Source organism: Megalops cyprinoides, chromosome 22 (genome assembly GCF_013368585.1).
Source record: "Megalops cyprinoides isolate fMegCyp1 chromosome 22, fMegCyp1.pri, whole genome shotgun sequence".
In the NCBI taxonomy this organism is placed as follows: domain Eukaryota; kingdom Metazoa; phylum Chordata; class Actinopteri; order Elopiformes; family Megalopidae; genus Megalops; species Megalops cyprinoides.
In genome coordinates, this window is record NC_050604.1 from 3,121,995 (window position 1) to 3,140,815 (window position 18,821).

At 43.6% G+C, this 18,821-nt stretch overlaps 1 protein-coding gene across 2 annotated transcripts in view; it reads left to right on the forward strand.

Annotated features, from left to right (window-relative positions):
* Positions 1-18,586, forward strand: part of atrn (attractin) — a 165,328-nt gene extending 146,742 nt beyond the window's left edge. The window contains exons 28-29 of one of the 2 annotated variants that reach the window (XM_036516519.1): positions 11,112-11,226; positions 16,199-18,586. In XM_036516519.1, the coding sequence (XP_036372412.1) occupies positions 11,112-11,226; positions 16,199-16,323 (240 nt within the window). In that variant the 3' untranslated portion in view covers positions 16,324-18,586. Of the gene's footprint in view, positions 1-11,111; positions 11,227-16,198 lie in introns of those variants that run through there. The other variant, XM_036516520.1, reaches the window with a different exon arrangement.
* The last annotated feature ends 235 nt before the right edge of the window (positions 18,587-18,821 follow it).

The window sequence follows — 18,821 nt, forward strand, 5'->3', positions numbered from 1 at the left end:
TTACAGTGTTCAATCTGTAAGCAGATGAGCTGCCTAGAAGATGCTGAATCTCTGGTGCTACTGCAGTGTTGCTGTCTCACTGCTCCTCTTCATTGGCATGCCTTCCTGTACATACTCAGTCAAAAACTTGATCCAATATAGAGCTGTCCCTTTGACAGTTGGGCCGTTACACCAGCAGTAGATGGCAACCAGGTCAAGCTCTGATTGGGCAGTTACAGGCGAGCTCCACCCTACACACTGTTTGCTCCCCTGAGGAGTGAACCTGCCACACTGCCAGCTACCGTGGGACTTGTCATCCACCACTGGGTGATCATCACTGCTTGTTGTAGTCTTTGTTGATTTTGCCATTGACTCTTGCAGAGAACCTTCACCAACATTTTAGGAAAAAGTCATAATAATCGAGCAGTGGTGTATGCACTCCTAGTGTTGTGAGCTTTTGTACCTTTCCTGGGGTGGTACTGCTGACACATTAACATGTCGGGGGTATATATTGTAACAATATAGTGAATGTGTGATTTTCTTATGTATATCTTATGCTGGATATTTGATTGGGGAGATATTAAGGAGAAAGAGAACGAAGTGGCTTTATTATAAATGGCTGTATTTTAACATTAAATAAAACTCAGTTGTCTTTGGAAGCACATACATTGAATGTGCTTCGTCTGGGTAGGTAGTACCAGCTCCTTCAGTGAGATCAATCCACATGTCCTTGCCATTGAGACCGATTTTCATTCGGTGAATTCATTCGGATATTCATTAAGCATGTAAAGTTTCAGAGAGCTCAACCTGTGGTGACTTATGGCTGCAAAAATCCTAATTTTAAGCTCAGCATGTTAAAAACTCAAATCCAGTATATGAGGAAGTAAGAATGGATATGCCAAATACTAACATTGTTTCTGTAATTGCACATGCAATTTTATGTATGTTTTGTAGCATAAAGTTTTAAACAACATTTAAAAATCATGTTCCACAATATGCCTAATGGTATAAAATACAAGTCTAAATATGTTTGTATGTATAAATACACACACATGCATGCATAAGTCTACTATGTATCTCTCAGGGATCTCAGGGAGCGCTGATTTTGATGTGAGAATGGGAGGGGTAGAGTGTTCCTCCCTCTGACATTGATAAAACTTGGCAGGGAAACTCGGGGCTGCTTGAGCGGTGTAATTACGAAGGCTAATTGAAGCAAACCTCCATTAACTCAGCGCAGCGAGTCAAGATAACTCACTGTGGGGGGGCGGAGGCAAAGCCGGTTACTCTGAAATGTCATTAGCACACTTCTGAAAGAGTGTGAGAGGGAGAGGCGGAGGCGGAGGCCTGCCTTTGACCTGGAGAGAACAGTACAAGTAAGGATTCGAGAGAATGCAGAATTCAGTTTTGTCAAGTGTCTGCACAACACCCCAGCCCCCCCACTCCCCACTCCCCCCCATGCTGGCAGGATTGAGTGGGCGTTTCATTGAGCAGAGATAAGGTGCAATTTAAGAATGTGCGCCCTTCTGAATTCCCCCCGCGTGGGCCCCCGTGGGAGGATAAACGGGGCCAATTTACAGCGTTGTGTGGGGGAACTCCTAATCCCTCACAACAAAGGGAGCTGAGGCTTTCGGTTTGGGGGGGGGGGTTGTTTCCTTTATCGCTGAGGGGCTACTGCATTGTGTGGAGTGACAGGATAATGATGTAGGGCTTAGAAAACCCCTCCTCAATCTCGCCTGCTACCTGCGGTGTCTGAGAGCAAGGCCTTGTTCCCCAGCCATTCAACAGAACACCCCTCCCCTCCCGACAGCCAGAAGACACGCACCATCAGAATAAGATGAAAAGCAGTTAATTACTTCTCCTAAAAGACTGTTCCATGGCTGTCAATGGCAGAGAAAGAAGAGAATGTTTACCACAGTCTTGGGGAGTAGTGCTCTTGGAAAGCGGTGTTGTCCCCAAATTCTCCCATGTTACTCCCCTGCTGAAGTCCCTCCACTGGCTTCCTGTCGCTGCCAGGATCAGATTCAAGACCCTGACCCTCACCTTCTCTGCAATCAACAGGACAGCCCCTGCCTACTTCCAAGAACTCATCCAGCCCTACACACCAGCCCGACCCCTGCGCTCAGCAGCAACTGGACGCCTCGCTCCTTGCATGGTCAAGGCAGGAGGTGCTCGTTCTGCCAGACAGCGGCGTTTCACCTACATCGCTCCCCAGTGGTGGAACGAACTCCCTGTCTCGCTACGGACAGCTCCTCCACCCCATTCCTTCAGATGGGGCCTGAAGACGCACCTCTTCAGACTCTACCTGGACTGACCCAGCACACAATTGCTGCCCCCCCCCCCCGAATCAGTGCTGTCGTAAATTGCTGTGCTTTTTAAATTGTTTCTTGTTGCCGCCTTTACCCTGACGCTCATTGCGCTGTTTGAAGTTGTTGAAGTTTGCTGTTTGAAGGTGTATCGTATTAGTTGCCCTATACGCTGTAATTGTACAAATCTGATAGTACTGTGTCCTCAAACAGACCTTGCTCTCAGCTGAGAACTGTCTCATTGTGGAACTGTACACATCCTGTCCCCTTACTGGCGCTATACTTACTGTATGCACTTTTGTAAGTCGCTTTGGATAAAAGCGTCTGCTAAATAAATAAATGTAAATGTAATGTAAATGTATTGAATTTGACAACAGGAAAGTGTCTCCTGTTCCATGTGAGGTAATGTTCCTGTGACGTCTTACTAATCAGATCCCAAGTATAGCATACTCATTACACGTACATACAGTGATGCATACACACATACACACACACCGTCAACACACAAGCGTAATCATACGGATAGATACACTCATAGACACACATACACAGTAACACACACACCATCTATGCACAGTTATACAGATACACACATACACACACACACACACACACACACACACACACACACACACACACACAGAAATATGAACACAACACACAGTCATACATGCACGCTCACACCCACATACAGTCATACAAACAAACACACACGTGCATGTACCTTGGTGACAGTATGTCAAAAAAAAAAGTGTGCACAGTGTGTGGGGGAGTATATTCGTGAGTAAACTGGGTCAGAGCGGGAATATGATTAGTGCCTCCTCGTTGTACTCTGGGCTGGGTGCTGGCGTACCAGGGCACTGCGTGACCCACATTACTGTGTGAGATGGGGGCCAGCAGGGGGACTGAGGCCCACACCGCCGTCTGCGCATGCAGGCTGACTCTCCGGAGCTGCCTAAACCCATTTGTAGAACCGGGTGGGATTGCTAATGGAGGCCCTCGGACAGTGTAGTGCATTCCCCTTGAGGTCTGTCTGACGTGCCACTGTGACCTGCGTCCAGACTCCCAAACAGCCCGAGGTGAAGAGCAAGGCGCCGGATCCAGGCTGGCGGATCCCTGCCCCGAGCCACTACTCAAAACAGGAGAGAGCCCTTTCCCGCTTCAGAGACAGTCTGTCAGGGCTGTGTTCAGCAGGGCAAGGTAGCTTCCACGTCAGCTGGCCACGCACGAGCGCATTTAGGAGATGCTTGATTTTGCCTGACATTCCTGCCTTTCCACCTGAACTTATGTTCTATTGTGATGGAAGTCGCTCTGGAAAAGAGGGTCTACTAAATGCATGTAATGTAATAACAATGTGTTCTGTTTTTAGTGCATATTCATCTCATCCATGCATATTATGATACACTGCTGTGTAAGGGTTATGTAGACTGAGGTTTTGCTCTTTGCCAATAACTCCCTGAGAAGTTGCAAATTGATTGCCTTTTGAATGATCACAAGTCTTGTGGAACATAGGCCTAGTAGACTATATGTGTGTGTCATGAGATTGCAGAAATGCTTTTTTTAGGCTCCTGTCGCTGATATTATATAAACGTGTCTCTTGATAAATGTTTCTCTTGATCTCACCTAATGCCACAGCCGGAATACCCACTGTTTGGGGCATGTAGTTGGGCTTGAAAGCGCTACTGCGGTTTATAGCACAGACATGGAAAATAATGTCCCTAAACGTCCCCTCGGTGCCCAGCCAGCCTAGAGTCTGTGCAACGGCCAAGCGGGAGATGGATGGAGTGTCTGTCTGACTCCCGGGAGCTGCAGAGACCGCCTCTGTTAATCTTTCAAACTCCTGGACGCAGGGTCTGGCTCGCTTCGTCTCTTTCCGGACAAATAGAACCAGCCTGCTGGAACAAAGATGGGTTTGGAAGCGCCGGGGCGTCGAATTGACAAATCAAGTCATGGGACAAGGGCAGGCGCTTGCGGCTCCCAGCACCTCATATTTACTCTCAACTCCAAACTGCCAGCCCGGGGTTGGATTTATTACCGAAACCACGCGCCCCTGTTCCTCAGGGTGGGGGTGCCAGTGTACATGCGCTCTGCTGGGGTGTTTGCAAACCGTGAAGAGTGACTTATGTCGGTCACAAAGCCCTTCTTTTAGGGCAGCCCTGCTTTGGGCTTTCTTTATTTTTGAGAGCGATGTGTTTCTGTGGCATTCAGTGGCTGCAGCACTGTGGTGTAGTGTTAAGGAGCAGGGCTTGTAACCCACAGGTTTCCAGTTCAATTTCAGGGTGGGAATTGGTGTAGTGCTCTTGGGAAAAGCACTTAACCCGAATTGCCTTTGTAAATATCCAGCTGTATAACTGGATAACGTATACAAATTGTCAGCTGTGGTCTGGATAAGACCATCTTGGCTAGCTGGGTCAGGATGCATTGGTGGCAGTTGTGGGATAGATATGAGATCACCCTTTAGCTGTTTTTTGGGTGTCAGTCATGCCGCTCCGCTTGAATCAATGGAAAAGATGAGGATGTGAGCGTTACAAACTTTGCCGTAGGATGATATTTAAATTTAATTTATCAAAATAAATGGTCTAAAAAAATCTAAGTAGTTGTATTATTTACACTGAGACAAGACTAACCTGTCAATTTAGAACAAGCAATGAATCTCAGAATGAATCTCTTTTTAATGTTTTATTTTTAAATAACATAAATGACTGTAAGGCGTGGAACCTCCACCACACGAGATAATAGATAGTAAACGATAGCTTTGAAAAATAACACACATTTCAGCTTGCTGCCATAACAGTAAATAATAATTAAATATCCACAATAAATATTTCTCTTGGACAATGAAAATTCACACACGTTTCACCCTGCTGCCATGATACTCAGTCATAATGAAAGTGAAACAGTGAATTATCAGTCAGAACATTGAAAATTTGCACACGTCTTCCTTGTCTCCATCTGCTAGCCTCTTGTGCTTGGCTGCAGGCAAGCAGCACTTTCTCCATTTGGAGGAGGAGCTGCAAAGGACTCCCGACATTCCCTGTCATACTAAAACCTCCTGCAGACAGTGTTCTCGTGGCACAAACACAGAGGTATATTCGGGTGGGTTATGTGGCCACTCTACGAGGGTCCTCCACTGCATTGATCATTTCTTCCTGGTGCCTTCCCTTTCCCTAGCAGACGACTCAGTATAGTCTTTCACTCTCTCTCTGCCTCCTCTCTGATGCTCACAGTTCCAATCTGACGTCTAAGAGTTGCTTTTGGCTTTTTTTTTTTTTTTTTGGTCTCGTACAGTTTGGTACCAACCCCACAGTAGAGAGGATAAAGACAGACAGCAATGCTTCAGGTCTTTACTGGATTCATTGTCTTAACTTGGATTCCAGTTGGGCCAGGGTACCAGGCAGCTAGACTCTCACAGTTAATATCCATGATATATGGATCTCTTCATCTGCCTGCTTTGTAATATTAGATACAAGCATGTTTATCCTAGTCAGTAGAATACAGTCTAATAGTATGCTCCTATGAATCATGCAGGAGGTCATTGTTTTGCAGCTTTTATGAAATAGCTATACTGCTCATAAATCTTCAACAGATAGTCTACAAGCGTTACATAAACAACTAGAAGTAAATTAATGATTCTTTAGCATTTAGCCTTTATGCATCTACACATAAATATTTTCATACAGTGGTGAATAAAAATACAGAATTGATTACAGTGATTCAGGAATGCTGGGAGTTAAGAATTAGACATCTGTTCCTCTGGTTAGCTTCACCACAGCACATAGTGCTTCCCTGTACAGAAGTGGAATGGTCATTATGGCTGGCAGTATATTTTTACGTGGCCCTAGAAGTGCTTCCAGCCATAGAGTCCTGTGGAGGAAGCCTGGGTTGTGCTGCAGTGTGGTACTGCAGTCAGTAAGGGCGGTGTGGCGTGGGGCAGCACAGTCAGTGCTGCCAGCTGTGGGCAGAAAGGTTCCTTTTTTTTTTTTTAGACACTTTACACATTACTTTGGCAGGAAACCCGGCTGTGTTTGTGTGGTCCTCAGATGTGTCTGAGACCTGAGTGCTGATGGTGAAAGGGTCTGTGTCGAGAGCACAGGTTGAGCAATAATAAAGCAGTAAGTGTTCTCTTCTGGCTCTTCTGCAGTGTATAGACTTCTCACTGGAGCCTCCAGTCAAGCTCTTACTCATGCTCATGTTTTGCTCTCCGTTCCCTTCGGTCTCTTGGTCAACATGACCCACAGAGAGTAGCTGAGCCTAGCTGGCTCACAGTGCAGACACACAGTGCTTTCAAACAGGGAGAGAAACTGATCCTTGCTGGCTCACAGCACAAATATACAATGCTTTCAAACAGGGAGAGTAACAGAGCCTAGCTGGCTCAGAGCACAGATACACGATGCTTTCAGCTGATCAGTGCAACCTCCTCTTCCATCTGCACACTGTCCATGTCCCAGACACAAGCCCTCCATCTGAGGGAAGGAGAGGGTTCCCATTGACCTGTCTGAAGCCACAGCCAGGTGCATGCCAGGACATGCCTCTTTGCTCATAAATAAATTCACTGTAAAACTCTGACCGCATAACAGACAATAATTAAAGGAAAGAACTGCATCACCTTAGTGTCTGACATCATCATCAGTTGTCTCTTTTCCAATATTCATCAAGGAATAAGACCACATAGTGCCTTTCCTCTAGGGTTGCAGGGAGAAAAAAGGAATAGTAGGTGTGCCAGTCTTACAAAACTTAGGTCAAAGTGTATGTCCTCATTTAGGAAGAAGGGTTTTTGGAGTTCTCTTACAGAATCTTAATGGTCTGACATCGTTCGCCTTATTCAGAAGAGATTTAATGCATACAGTGGTTATAAAAAGTCTACACACCCTTATGAAATTGCAGATTTTGAAATGTAAAGACTGAAATAACAACATAAATGTCAGACTCTTTCCATCTTTAATGTGACCTTCCAACAAACAAAAATCCAGAGGAAAAAAAGAAGAGTTAATTATTAGGAAAAATAAATAAATAAAAAAAAAACTACAACACCCTGATTGCATAAGTCTGCACACCCTGCCCAGCTAATACTTTGTGGAAGCACCTTTTGCATTTATTACAGCAGCAAGTCTTTGTGAATAAGTCTTTATTAACTTTGCACATCTAGACCTTTATCCCACTCTTCATTTTAAAAAAGTTCAAGTTCCTTCAAATTGCGTACATCTCTCTTTTGGTCATTCCACAGATTTTTGATGGGATTGAGGTGTAAGCGCTGACTGGGCCATTTCAAGACTTTGATTTTACTTTTCTGAAGCCATGCCTTGGTCGACTTGGATGTGTGCCTTGGGTCATTGTCATGTTGGAAGGTGAAATTCCTCTTCAGCTTTATGACAGAGGCCAGCAGGTTTTATGCTAAAATATCTTGATATTTGGAGCTATTCATTATCCCATCTATCTTGACAAGAGCCCCTGATCCAGCTGAAGAGAAGCAGCCCCAAAGCATGATGCTACAACCACCATGTTTCAAAGTCGGTATGGTGCTCCTTGGATGATGAGCTTTATTGGCTTTGTGCCAAACATATCTTTTACAATTTAGGCTGAAAAGTTCATTCCTGGTCTTGTCAGACCATAGCACATTTTCCCACATGGTTTGGGGTGACAGAATGAATTTTTGGCATAATTTAGACGGGCTTGGATGTTCTTTTTTGTAAGAAAGGGTTTCTGTCTTGCCACCCTGCCCCATAGCCCAGACATGTGCAGAATACGAGAGATGGTGGTCACATGCAAGGAGTGACCGGTACCTGCCAGAAGTTCCTGTAGCTCCTTCAGTATTGATGTTGGCCTTTTGGTAGCCTTGTCCTGATCTTTGCAATGTCTCTGTGGTGCCACATTTTCTCCACTTACTGATAATGGTTTTGATAGTACTCCATGGTACAGCCAGTGCCTTCGATATTCTTTTATATCCCTCTCCTGATTGGTACTTTTCAACAGTTAGCTCTCGTAGTTTCTTTCGCAACTCTTTGCAGACCATGGCTCTCCCAGTAGGATGCAACCCCAAACATTCAAGCAAATCCTACAGCAAGAGCTGACTTTAATCTGGGTTTAATCAGAATCACTTTCATTGATGGCAGGTGTATGCTATTTTTTTGTGATTGTATGATTTGTTAACTTTGAACACAGCTAGAGCCCCCATTATGAAAGGCTGTGCAGACTTATGCAATCAGGGTGTTGTAGTTTTTTAATTAAAAATATTCCTAATAATTAACTATGGCTGTGTCCCAATACGAAGTAAGCCGCCTTAGAAGGCAGCATTTGAAGTGACATTTTCACTATTTTCACAATTTTGCACACTTGCCTTTTGTAGGCATGTCCCAAACTGAAGTCATCATAAAATGTGTCCAATCATAAAATGTGCCTTATTTCAGTTAAATTTGAAGGCAGCATCTGATGTATCCTTTGCCAGGTAGGTTATCCCATAAGTCTTCGCGATTGCCTCAGGCTTCTCAACTTCCATTAAATTAGTGGCGGCTGAAAACCCCAAAGAAGTTGTGGTGGCAGCGGAGGCGCTCGTTTTCAAGTGTAAGTGTACAATGAACTTGATGATTTGTTGTAGTTAGGTTTGGAAAAATACATTTTAATACATTATTCCAGTGTATTAAATGATCTAGTGTTTTTAAGCCTTGGTGAGCTTTCCATGAACTAGCCAGCTAGCTTGCTACTAATCACGTTACTTTCAAATAGAATAGCCTAACATAGCTAGCATAGCATAACATAGCATAACTAGCGTCTGTGACATCATCCTGCCTTCAAAGTGCGTCCCAAATTCACTTCTTTACCAGGATCTTTTTCCGTTAGGACACTGCCTTAGGAGGGAGCTCCCTTCTAAGGGATGTAGGCAATAGGCAGCTGACTTCATATTGGGGATACAGCCTACTTGTTTTTTATCTGGATTTTTGTCTGTTGGAAGATCACATTACAGATGGAAAAAGTCTGACATTTATATTGTTGTTATTTCTGTCTTCACATTTCAAAAACCTGCAATTTCATAAGGGTGTGTAGACTTATTATATATCCACTGTACCATTATTCAGGTACAGGATAATATCTCAGCACAGTTTTAGAAGATGCGATTTATTTGTGGAACTGTACATCAGAACTCCTATAGGATACTGACTCAAAGTAGAAAGCTTCATTCTAACAAATGAGATGGAAGATGGCCCGATATAGAGTAAGGATGTATGGGCCAGCAGTGTGGTGTAGAGCAAGGCTCATAACCCAAAGGGTGCTGCTGTTGTTGTGACCTTAGGCAGAGTACTTTACCCAAATTGCCTCAGTAAATATCCAGCTGTATGAATGGATACTGGAAAATTGCAAGTTAATCTGTATAAGAGAATCTGCTGAGCAAATACAATGTAATATATTGCCTGCATTTTGAGTGATATGAATAAAATAAGAACTGGATCCACAGTGTATTCCTTGCACACCCTGCAGATTCAAAGAGGGATAGCTTTGATTACTATGTTTCAGTCAAAAAAAGTCAGATATCCCCCCAAACCCCAGACAGCTGCCATGTTGTGTCTGAATGAAGGCAAGTTTCAGTATAGTTGTGTACTGGATTGAGAAGAATCACTTGCCCCTCTGGGTCCAGAGAGTGGCTGATTATTCACAGTCATCCTGGAAAAGAGGGGGATTGTGGGATAGACAAGCTCCACAAATTTCCACAAAGGCTTTGTTGGAGTAAAAGGGTGAATGTTTGTGGATGGGACCTTCCAGACCCGATCCCATCTCAGCAGAAATAGCAGTGACCAGGGCTGGTTTGATCTCTACAGAATATGACAGAAAAACACAGCAGCACTCTTGTCATTTTACTTTACTGAAACGTGACCATATTACTGTGGGATTTGAAGAAACTTTCTGTCCATTTTGCCATTTTGACTGAAAATATGAAATGACTTGCATAAAGAAAAAAATAAAAAGGAAGAGCAAATCCTAGAGAAAACATGAATTGTGTAATCATATGCAAGTTATAACTTATATAGTTTCTGTGTCCACGGTTACTATTTGGACAATGTCACTGAAGCAGCCTAGGGTAATTCACTGAAATGTAGAGCAGTAGCATGTCACCTGGGATTGGAGCCTGCAGTTCTCTGGCTGTGTCACCACTGCGGTACAGTGGCAGTGGCTAAGGATACAAGAACAACCCTGTCCTGCGCAGATTGCTAACTTTTGTTGTGTTAAAGCCCTCTGTGGTTCTCAGTGGATAGACCAGATTTCGAGAGTTTGGTTTTTATATTTTTTAGTTTTGGATATTATGTGATTCAGTGGCATTATATGTTAGTTATGGTATTATATATATTTCACTTCTTCTGGCAGTTTCTGTGTTGTCTTACTGTCAAATTAGCACAAGTTAACTTGTGCTGATGCTTGAATGGTGTAGCACGTGCACTTGCTGGTCTGGAAGAGTTTTTAACCTGGTTTCACACTGTTGCTCATATAACTTGCATGGATACACTTCTGTTCCCTTGTGTTGGAAGTTGTAATGTAATGTGGAGGAGGTGGTGAGGTCATCCACAGTTAAAACAGGACGTGGGGGTTGGGTGGTTTTATCTGGCCAGAATCTCTCTTTTCCTATCTGAGTGATTGTGAAGGGGATTCTGGTGGAACTCTGATGCATCATGATGTATATACCAGCAACTAACAGACATTCGAGATGCACACCCTCAGCTTTAGTGAGGACGAGTGGTTTTTACTGCCAACCAATGGTCATGATGCAGCGCTCATGAAACTGACCGTATTCTCCTGTGAGCCTTTGACCTGTGCTGACCTTTCACCCTTTCTCTGCCCCCTCAGGCAGTGCCCAAGCCCATTGCGTTGGAGCCCTGCTTCGGGAACAAGGCGGCTGTGCTCTCCATCTTCGTGCGTCTGCCGCGGGGCTCAGGGGGAATACCCCCTCCAGGGCAATCTGGTGAGGCCCCCCTCTGCTCGCTCCGCTGGGCTCCTCTCCACTCTCGCTAGTATCACTGTCTCCCCTGCTGCACTGTGGAGTATTCTCTCTGTCTCCTGCAGTCTCTCTCTCAAATTCAAATTCACACATGCTTTATTGACAATCCCCACCCTCTACAGTCTCTACAAATACAGTATCTCTCTCTGTGTTTCTCTCTCACTCCCTCTCTCTCCTTGTCTGTTTCATCTTATCTGAATCCAGTATTTTTTTATCTTTTGGTGGTGTTTGATTTACTTTTTAAAATTTTTTCTTAGTTTCACCTGAATGCATTCAGCTGAAACAATTAGTAGTAATGGCCATTTACAGAAAAAGGACACAAAAGTCTGAACATCTCTGTCTATATATATATATATATATATATATATATATATATATATATATATATATAATATATATATCTGAGACCATTTTTGCATTTGTTTCGAATGTAATACTATTTTTTTCATTACAAATGATAATATCAGTTTAACAATTTGAGTGAAAAGTTGAATCTTTGAAAAATGTACATAAATTTCAGAATATCTTAGTATTTGGTATGTCCCCCTTTTGCTTTAATGACAGCATGCACTCGAGCTGGCATGGGCTCCACAAGTTTGTGCAAAGCCTGATGACCCATGCTATCCCAGCATGATTTGACAATGTTCCAAAGAGCCTCTGGTGATGTCACAGAATGCTTGGCTTTCTCAGTCTTCAAGTACCCCCATAAATGTTCAAACACCCCCAGACTTGAATATTCCCACCACCATGTTTCACTGTCAGTTTGATACACTGCGGTATCATTCTCTCTCCTGTTCATCTCCTTACATACACCCTTCTGTTACTGCCATAAATCTCAAATTTGGATTCATCAGTAAACAGGACTTTTTCCAGTCATCCACTGTGAAATGCTGGTATTTCTTAGCCCACCCCAAGCGTTTGGCCTTGTTTTCCCTCCTGAGAAGTGGTTTAGAAACTGCTACTCGTCCTCTGAGAGCACTACGAGACAGCTTTCTTTTGACAGTACTTTTGCTGATTGGAGTCTTGCATTCTTTATTTAGCAAATTCTGTATCTGTGATGAAGTTGCTTTTCTATCTTTCGGGGAACTAAGCTTGATGTATTGATCTTCTGATGGTGTGGTCACTTTTGGTCTGCCTGATCATGCTTTGGATACAACTGATCCAGTTTCTGCAAAGCCTTTCAGAGTTTCATGCACTGCCCCCTTAGAAACCTACATACAGAGATGACCTCTGGGACTCTCTTGGGACTCTCTGTGTTATGTGTTCCATGCATGTCATAATGGCTGCTGATGCTCTTGTTGTCAGCTTCTTTGGCAGCCACCTGCACCAGTCTGTCCCTGTGTGTCTTGGATTCCTCTCCTGCTGTGAGGCCCTATTGCAGGCTATAGAGCTCACAGAGTGAGGAGGAATTCTCTCAGGCATTAACTGTGAGCCGTGGGCTGACATTGATCGTTGTGCAGATTACCTCCCCATGGAATTACCTCAGCACTGTTCTGCAGTGGCCACCCGCTTGGCTGTAACACACGAACTCACAAAGTGTGCATGTGTCTGTGCATACGTGTGTGTTTGCGTGCATTAGAGTCGGCTGATAAATCGGCTTGCCGATATTATCGGCCGATATGAGCTAATTGCAGAAAAATCAGTATCTGCATTTATAACGGCCGATAAATGACAATTAAAAAAGAAACAGAGAGACGCAAGATGGATTCTTCAACCATGTTATGAGTGTTGTCGTTGTGTCTGTGAGTCTGTCCACCAGAGGGCACACTGCAACGCCACAAATCACAACAATCAGCTGACCCAAGCAGAGTCGAGCAGATTAGCCCACGACAGAGATCTGTGTTCATGGTGAATTGATAATTGTCATGTGAAATACATTACTAAAAATAATAATAAATATCCCCCATCACTTCTTCTCTTAACCTAAATAAGCTGTTTGTGGCAGCCATGCCTGGTTTTGTTGCAGTAATGTGAAAACAGGTACCATCAGTCAAACATCAAAATTACGTTTAACATTACGGTAGTTGAGTGGTGGAGGCTAAGCTGTTGACAAACTTGATTGTAGGTTTATTTATGAAACAGTGTGGCAGTTCTAGCGAGTAAACAAACAACGGTTCTATCATTTCTCCCCCGTCACTTCTAAAAATTCTCTGGCAACATGGCTTATAGCAGCTTATAACGCTGTCCATTGCTAAATTAGGTTACCCACAAAGCTAGCTAATGCCATGTGTATCAGTGGAAGACCGCTACCGTTAATGAGCGGTTAAACTATAGCGTTTACCTTATTCTGCCTAAATGAAGCAATGGTAAATATACCTGCGGCTCGCATGTCTGTAGTTATAGTCAGTGCATTGGAAATGAACCCTTTCACGCGTATGGTCACAGCGGTGTGATCAGCTGTTTAGCGCGTATGCTAAAACTGGTGCGATTAGAACACTAGATTGGAGAAATTCTAGGAAACAGCGATTTAACTCTATAAAATATAGCAAATGCTAACTGAAAACTATGAGAAGCTTAATAACGCTAATGAAAACATAACGAAACGTAACACACTACATAGCATAAAAAATAAGTTGCATGTGAAAGAGAGGACACGTAAATAAACGTGAGCTGAACAAGTATCAACAGCATGGCTTGGTAACCAAACAAAGTTATCTACCTTCTCTTTCAAACGTGTAGTGTGAAATGCCAAAGTTGCAAGTCCTCTTTGCAGACAGTCATATAATATTACGTGCATTCAACAGCAGTGTTTACTCTAGGTTACTGTATCAGTTTACTGCATAGTTTAAGATGGCATGATATTTTTTTTTTACTTTTTTGTATTTTTATACATTTGACAAATAAGTATGCATAACAAATGTTAGGGAAAATCTTTGTTTATGTTATGTGTTTCTGGAAAAAAAAGAATATTGGCCGATATATCATCATCGGATTTTTAAATCCTCAAATTGAAATCGGTATCGGTCTTAAAATCCTATATTGGTTGGGCTCCATTGTGCGTGTGTGTTTGTCTTTGCGGCCAACAGAAAACATCCTCCCATGCTCCTGTGCTGTTTCATGCTCACATCTCACAGAGCTCCTCATCCTGTGTGGTTTCAGATTTTGCCAAAATGTGTATTTGTCACACATTCTGCCGAAGAGTTTTGGACTAGTTCATATAATTCATGATCATAAAGCCCTCTCTGTGGTCACATGACCAGAGCTGACCACCACCTTCTCCTATTCCGTGACCCCCAAACCTAAAAACACGCCCCCCCCCCCCCCCCCCCCCCCCCCCAAGTCTAACCTCAGCAACAACCAGACAGATCAGCAACAACATCCCATACTGACAAAGGCTAAATGATGGGTCTCACCGAGACACTTATAAAAGGGGTTTCCATCTAAAATTTTGTACTTTTGAGTTTGCAGCTATGGATACATTGTAAGGAGACACTTAAGCTTCCAAATCTAAGGAAGACCACTGTCTATCTGTAACCAGTGTTTATGGTAGTCAACAGAGTAAGAGAGATGTTTCATTGTCCTCTCAGTAGACCTGTGCCATTTAGATGAGTGCATATCACTCAGCCAAAAAAAGCTAAAGAGGATGATGCTTTCCATGCCTGCAGGCTCCTGATTTATAGCATGAAGATGTTTCTAAGGAAATAGATGTGTATTACATTCATGATTGAATGCATTTTGGAATATTAAAACAATAAAGTGAGTAATAACAGTAGTGGTGACAGATCTGAGATGAACGGCACATTCACATGAAGTACAGTGCTCTCTGAAATAGATTGTTAATCTCTGTGTAATGGGACATGGCGTATTGAGTGTTTACAAAAATGAGATTACATTTAAATTGAGTTTCAGGAGGCACAGGTGTCTATAAATAGAAATAAAAACACTTATTTCGATATCGCCTCATTTAAGGCTCAAATCTGAAAGCGTTCAGCATGTGACTGAATTCTTTGTTTGGGGTGCTCTGATCTCACAGTGTTTTACCATTTTACCATTGTGTCCACTTTCCCAGAGCTTTGGATATGGGCCAGTCCACAGGTCACGACAGAACCTTTGAAAACCTCCCACAACACATACCAATTCACAGACCACAGCCAAATATCTCAAAAAATGTGATGGTAATTTGTCAGACTTTTTTCCGCTCGTTTTGCATGCGGTCCTTACTCCTTACTTACATCCTTACTCAAACAAATGCTCAGTCGGAGATGCACCATGAGTAATGGATGAAAGTTGTTCATCTTGGCCTTAGAGACACAGCAATTTAGCTGCTGCATACATGAAGAAAGCGCATGAATGCAGTACCATCAGTGTTATGGGGGCAAATAGCAATGCAGTTCATTTTTCAAAGCAATTCGCAAAATGAAATTGGCTGTTGAGCTGTAGGTTCCATATTTACCCTTTAACACCTCGAACACTGTAGGCTTTAAGAGTGAGAAATTCAGGTAGAACATGTGCAGTGTCAATGAAATGTACGTTTATTCCAGGTGAAGACTTCCTTATGTTTTACGCACAGACTCAGACAGTGATTGAGTTCGCCTGAAAGAAACCCCATACTCTTTGTCAGTTTTGTCTCTGTTACTCAGAGTCAGCTGTTACTGATCTGATTCCAGAGTAGGGAGTTATGTCATTAAACTCCATTTAAATCCTAAACACATGAGGCTAGTACAGAAAAACTTTGCAAACAAAACAAAACAAACACAAATGTTCAGAGACCGCTGTGGTCTCCAACACTTGCTGCTCATGTGATACAGAGAGGCAAACGATCGGCTTGCTGAGCTCAAGACGAGGGCCCCCAGCTGTCGAAATCAATCATATCCTTATTGTGTCACTAGGGGCTGATGTCACATATCACACACCTTAGTTTTTAGGCCTAAATGGCTGTGTTGGGGGTGTTTGGGGGTGACGTGCGAGCGCTCTGCGTTTCTGTCCCTCCCTCCAGGTCTGGCCGTGGCGAGTGCCCTGGTGGATGTATCCCAGCAGATGTGTTTGGGCTACAAGGAGAAGTCGGGAGCAGTGAGGAACCGCAAGCAGCAGCCACCAGCACAGCCGGCCACCTGCATTTGACCCAGCCCCTCCTCCCCAACAGCTGAGCCACAGACAAGCAGGAGGGGACATGGGCATGTAGGAGGAGCCTCATGCATTGTAGGGAGGGGACACGTGATTGTGGGAGGAGCCTCATGCATCGCGGGGAGGGGACACACAATTGTGGGAGGAGCCTCATGCATTGTGGGGAGGGGACACACGATTGTGGGAGCAGCCTCATGCATTGTGGGGAGGGGACACATGATTGTGAGAGGAGTCTTATCCCTCATGGAAAGAGGGGAGAGGGGCATGAATGACGGTGGTCTTGAGAAGTTCCTGATGGTGGAAACCATGACTCCACCTCCCTCCCGTGAACTATCGGAACCAAAAAAAAGACTGCTGTTTGCCATGAAAAGGACGCCTTTTTTTTGCCTGAGCAGCTTGTCACTTTCGTGTCCTCTCGCTCGTGGAGGTTCTGTCTACAGATGCTCTCGGTGTCATTTAATTTATTTTTTTATTATTATTTCAATGACAAACTGTGCAGTTTCATTTTACTGTTGAGACATTTTACTTTGTAGGGAGAGAGTCCATACCATGCTATTCAATGAAAAACAATGTGGTGTTTGTCCAGAATGTTGTTATTTCTGCATTATGCAAGAACCCCTGGACACAGTTGCAGTGGAGCCTTGTATAGCAGGTTATGCCTGAGTTGGCTGATTTAGTTGCTTTTTAGGCCAGTGAAGCCAGTTTTGGTGAAGTTTGATTTCTGCTTCCACTGAATGCTGGCAATAGAGGAAGGGAAAAGATATTTAAAGGGGTAGCTTCTCCAAAAGTCTACAATTCAGTATGCTGTTCCTTACCTTACTTTCATAGGTGTCAATATTGAAAAGGTCTTCATTTGAACGCAAGCTAAGTTGAAATCCTTTTCATTGGTCTTTAATTTCATGGTACCTGACTTACACACAAATCCCAGAGGCCATCCCTCTGCAAATGACACTTGCAAATCACAAAAAAAATATTCTTGACAACTTAAACACAGACTCCAATGCTGATCTGTATATGTGGTCCTATGTACTGTTTGTACATTGAGCTGATTTGTGTCTTGTGCTGTAAGGGATTTGACATTATAGCCATTTAAGTGGGTTAGTAGCCCTTTGCTACCTGGCACCAGCTTCATGGTGCATTCTGGGGATTGTAGGCAACAAAATGGAGTGTGGTTGGTATCAACCAAACTTAGAATGATCAAAGTTTGGAAACATGTAAATGGTTGAGGACAGCCACCTGAACATGATTTGAGGGCTGAACAACACATGTGTTCAAGGGATAGAGGTCACCTCCATTTTTAACTGTGGTCTCAGAGGGAGAATGCCACACCTTGGTGTCAGAATATGACACATTAATGTAAGGAAACTTCTCCACTGTGAAACTGGTGCATTGCTTTTTAACATGCATACCTGCTAGACTGTGAGGTATAAGCAAGGTGTTTGGTATGAGATTTTGGGTGACTTTAACAGGAGGCACAGCGTGACTAACGGCCGGCAAAACCGATGTGTCACTGTGGTTCCCACCTCTGACCCTCCCAATCCTTTGCCTCTTCATAGCAGGGCATTAAAAAACTCATTTTAAATGCACAGGGAAGCAAGGACACCATCTAATATTAACCCCATTGCCTCTGTACCAGCTCCTCCTCCAGCTGTGGCTTCTTCCCTGTTAGGGCTGGCGCAAGACGGTTCTCCTGGAAACCCCATCCCATAATGAAGAGGTTCACAGGGACCCCTAGAGAGGGCAGCCGAAACATCCCCCAACATAACCAGCAACTTTACCCAGACCCAACAAACAAACCGATATGGATCTATAGAGGTGATTCCCACATGAGCCAGGTTCCATGTTCAGATTAAATATGCATCCCTGCTACTGAACACGTTGTTAATGTGGGTCTTGTGGGAGATATAAACGAGGCCATTGTGTTTGTTTTAATTTCAGGTTCCAGCATGATTTAGGAAAAAACTTCTCTGGGCATTGCTAGAAGTGGGCATGCGGTACATCTTGTTGGTGTTTGCAAATGTTTGCACATTTCCCTGGCAAAAAGCATTTTTTAATTTTTTTTTTCATAAGGCATGAATCATAACTGTGGAGAAGTTTCCGCTATGTGAGGAAGTGACTAAAAAAATGTTGATCTCGTAGTTTTCACATTGCTACAGTGCGACAGCCTTTACCAATCGTAACTTTGCTTCCACATGAAAAGCTGTGAACTGTTTAGGCTTTAAGTATCAGTCCCTCAGAGAGCATTTCATGGTGGTGCACACAAGCCATTGATGTGTTTGTCGCACTGTCTGGGGGGGGGGGGGGGGGGGGGGGGGGGCGATATTTTAGTACTGGTTGGCATCACCCAATCAATGAACATTTCCAGCCCTTCGCAGAGCAGATTTCAGACCTTAGGATGCCAACACTGACTGGAAAAACTGGGCTTTGGGTACAGTGCTCATTCTGTAGCTCCAACTAATCGTGACCATTCACAAAGCATTCAGATCAGTGTGTCA